This window comes from the organism of the source record quoted next, unplaced genomic scaffold (genome assembly GCF_019419815.1).
Source record: "Pyrus x bretschneideri cultivar Hongxiangsu unplaced genomic scaffold, Pyrus_bretschneideri_v1 Contig7, whole genome shotgun sequence".
Lineage (NCBI taxonomy): Eukaryota > Viridiplantae > Streptophyta > Magnoliopsida > Rosales > Rosaceae > Pyrus > Pyrus x bretschneideri.
Window position 1 is genome coordinate 6803864 of NW_025999809.1, and position 2027 is coordinate 6805890.

The 2027-nt window shown below is 51.5% G+C and overlaps 1 protein-coding gene across 1 annotated transcript; it reads right to left on the reverse strand.

Moving 5' to 3' along the window:
• On the reverse strand, positions 1–1751 carry LOC103957302 (cytochrome P450 94A1-like). Its single transcript, XM_009369446.3, has one exon. The coding sequence runs from the start codon at positions 1734–1736 to the stop codon at positions 225–227; it is 1512 nt and encodes a 503-aa protein (XP_009367721.2). The 5' UTR covers positions 1737–1751; the 3' UTR covers positions 1–224.
• Positions 1752–2027: the final 276 nt, after the last annotated feature.

A 2027-nucleotide genomic window follows, 5' to 3' on the forward strand; every position in this document is an offset into this window, starting at 1 on the left:
TATATGACATTGATTTTATAATTTATGATGAAATTATATATATTTTAAGTATAAACTGACACTTATTACACGAAATATAATAGATTCAGTTAAATCTGTCTCATCCGCTAGGTCCTGTTTAGCCTACTTAAACACTATACGTTAGGCCCAGCCTGCCATCCGATTAACCCATAACCTCTATTTGAAGATTGGCAATACGTACTCATTACAATACACATGCATACTTAAGCCCTCTCCAAAACGGCGACCGGAAGGCCGCCTTTCATCTTCGCGGTGAGGTAGGACAACAGCTCCGGCTGTGCCCCGCCCTCCCTCTCCCGCGGGACCACCTTAAACCTCTTCAAAACCGCGCTCACCACCCTCTTCATCTGCAAAAACGCCATCTCCTTCCCCAAACAAATCCTGGGCCCCGCCTGAAAAACCGGATAGCTATACGTGTCCCTCCCAACAAACTTCCACCTGTGGGCCCCCCTCTCCTCTCTCTCCAGCCACCTCTCCGGCCTGTACTCCGCCCAGTCCGCCCCCCAGAGCTCCTCCATGCGCCCCATCGCGTACACGTGGTACATCACACTCATCCCCTTCTTCACCTTCGTGCCGTCCGGCAAAACGTCGTCGTTTACCGCTTGTTTGCTGTCGGTGGGAACCGGCGGGTACAGCCTCATGCTCTCGCACAGCGCCGCGTGGGTGTACACCATCTCCTTCACCTCGTCGTAACCTTTTCCCGCTGCGGACTCAGACGACGCCGCTTCGTTGATCTCTCTCAAGATCTCGTTTTCCACACGTGGGTTCTGCGAGAGAAGCCAGAAGAACCAGGTTAGAGCCGCCGACGTGGTGTCCCGGCCTGCGAGGATGAAGCTGATGACGATGTCAGTGACGAACTTTTCGTCGGTGTGGCCAGAGCTCAAGAACCGGGAGAGCAGATCTACAGATTCCAACGCCTTCGCCTCGCTCAGATCCCGCTTCTTTTCTCTGACAATGGTTTTCGCGAACTCGCGGACTTCCGATACGACGGCACGGAGGCGCTTTTCGGACCCGATTCCGAGAGCCCTTTTGAGTTTCCATACTGGGTGCGGCAATCTGAACCTGTCGCTGCTGATTTGCAAGGCTTCGTCGAAAGCCACTGCGAATTTGGCTTCGGGCAGAGAGGGCAGGAGGTAATCCGGGTCGTACCCGAAAGCAATTCGACAGATGTTGTCGAAACCGAAGCGCTGAAGAATGTCTTGGAAGTCCAGGACTGAACTGCTGGCGGCGGAGGCGGAGAGAATTGGAATAAGGCGGTTCGAGAGCTCGGTGTCGACCACCTGTTCGACAAATTTACGCAGAGACTTGGTGTTGAACTCGTGGCTGGAGACTTGGCGCTGGAACTTCCAGTTATCTCCATCAGCGTTGAAAATGCCATCGCCGAGGAGCTCAGCGAGGGTGGTGCGGAAGGTCTCGCCTTTTTGGTAGTTGGGGAAGTTGGTCTTCAGGATGTGCTGGACAACGGTGGGATTGGCGGTGACGACGAAGCGGCGGCTGAGAGAGTGGTGGAGAGTGAAGGTGTTTGATGGGGAGGTGCGGAGGAGGTCGGTGAACCACGGCAGTCTGCGCCGGTGGTTCTTATAGAGAGATGGGAATGTGCCGATTATTGGGTATGATTTGGGGAGCTTGCTTGTTTTGGGGTTCGGGTCCGATGAAAACCTGAAGAGGATGGGAAGGAGGAGGAGGAAGGCGAAGGTTAAGAGCTCAAGAAACATGGCTGGCCGATATAACGCAGAAAAATGAAAGGGTTTAAAGGTGTGGGACGATTTGCAGTGGTTGTTGTAGTGCTGCTGATTTGCGGATGATTTGGCAGCAAGATTTGGGGGTTAATTTATAATGTCTGAGTTTGTTCTGTTTAAGCAAATTATCAGACTAATCACTTTTCACTGGAAATTTACAAAAAATATGGTCTTGTATGAACAGTTTTTAGTGTACTTTTCAATGAGTCAAGTCTATGCCGCGCATAAATCGTTCACGTTTAAATGACAATCGATAGTGATTAGTGA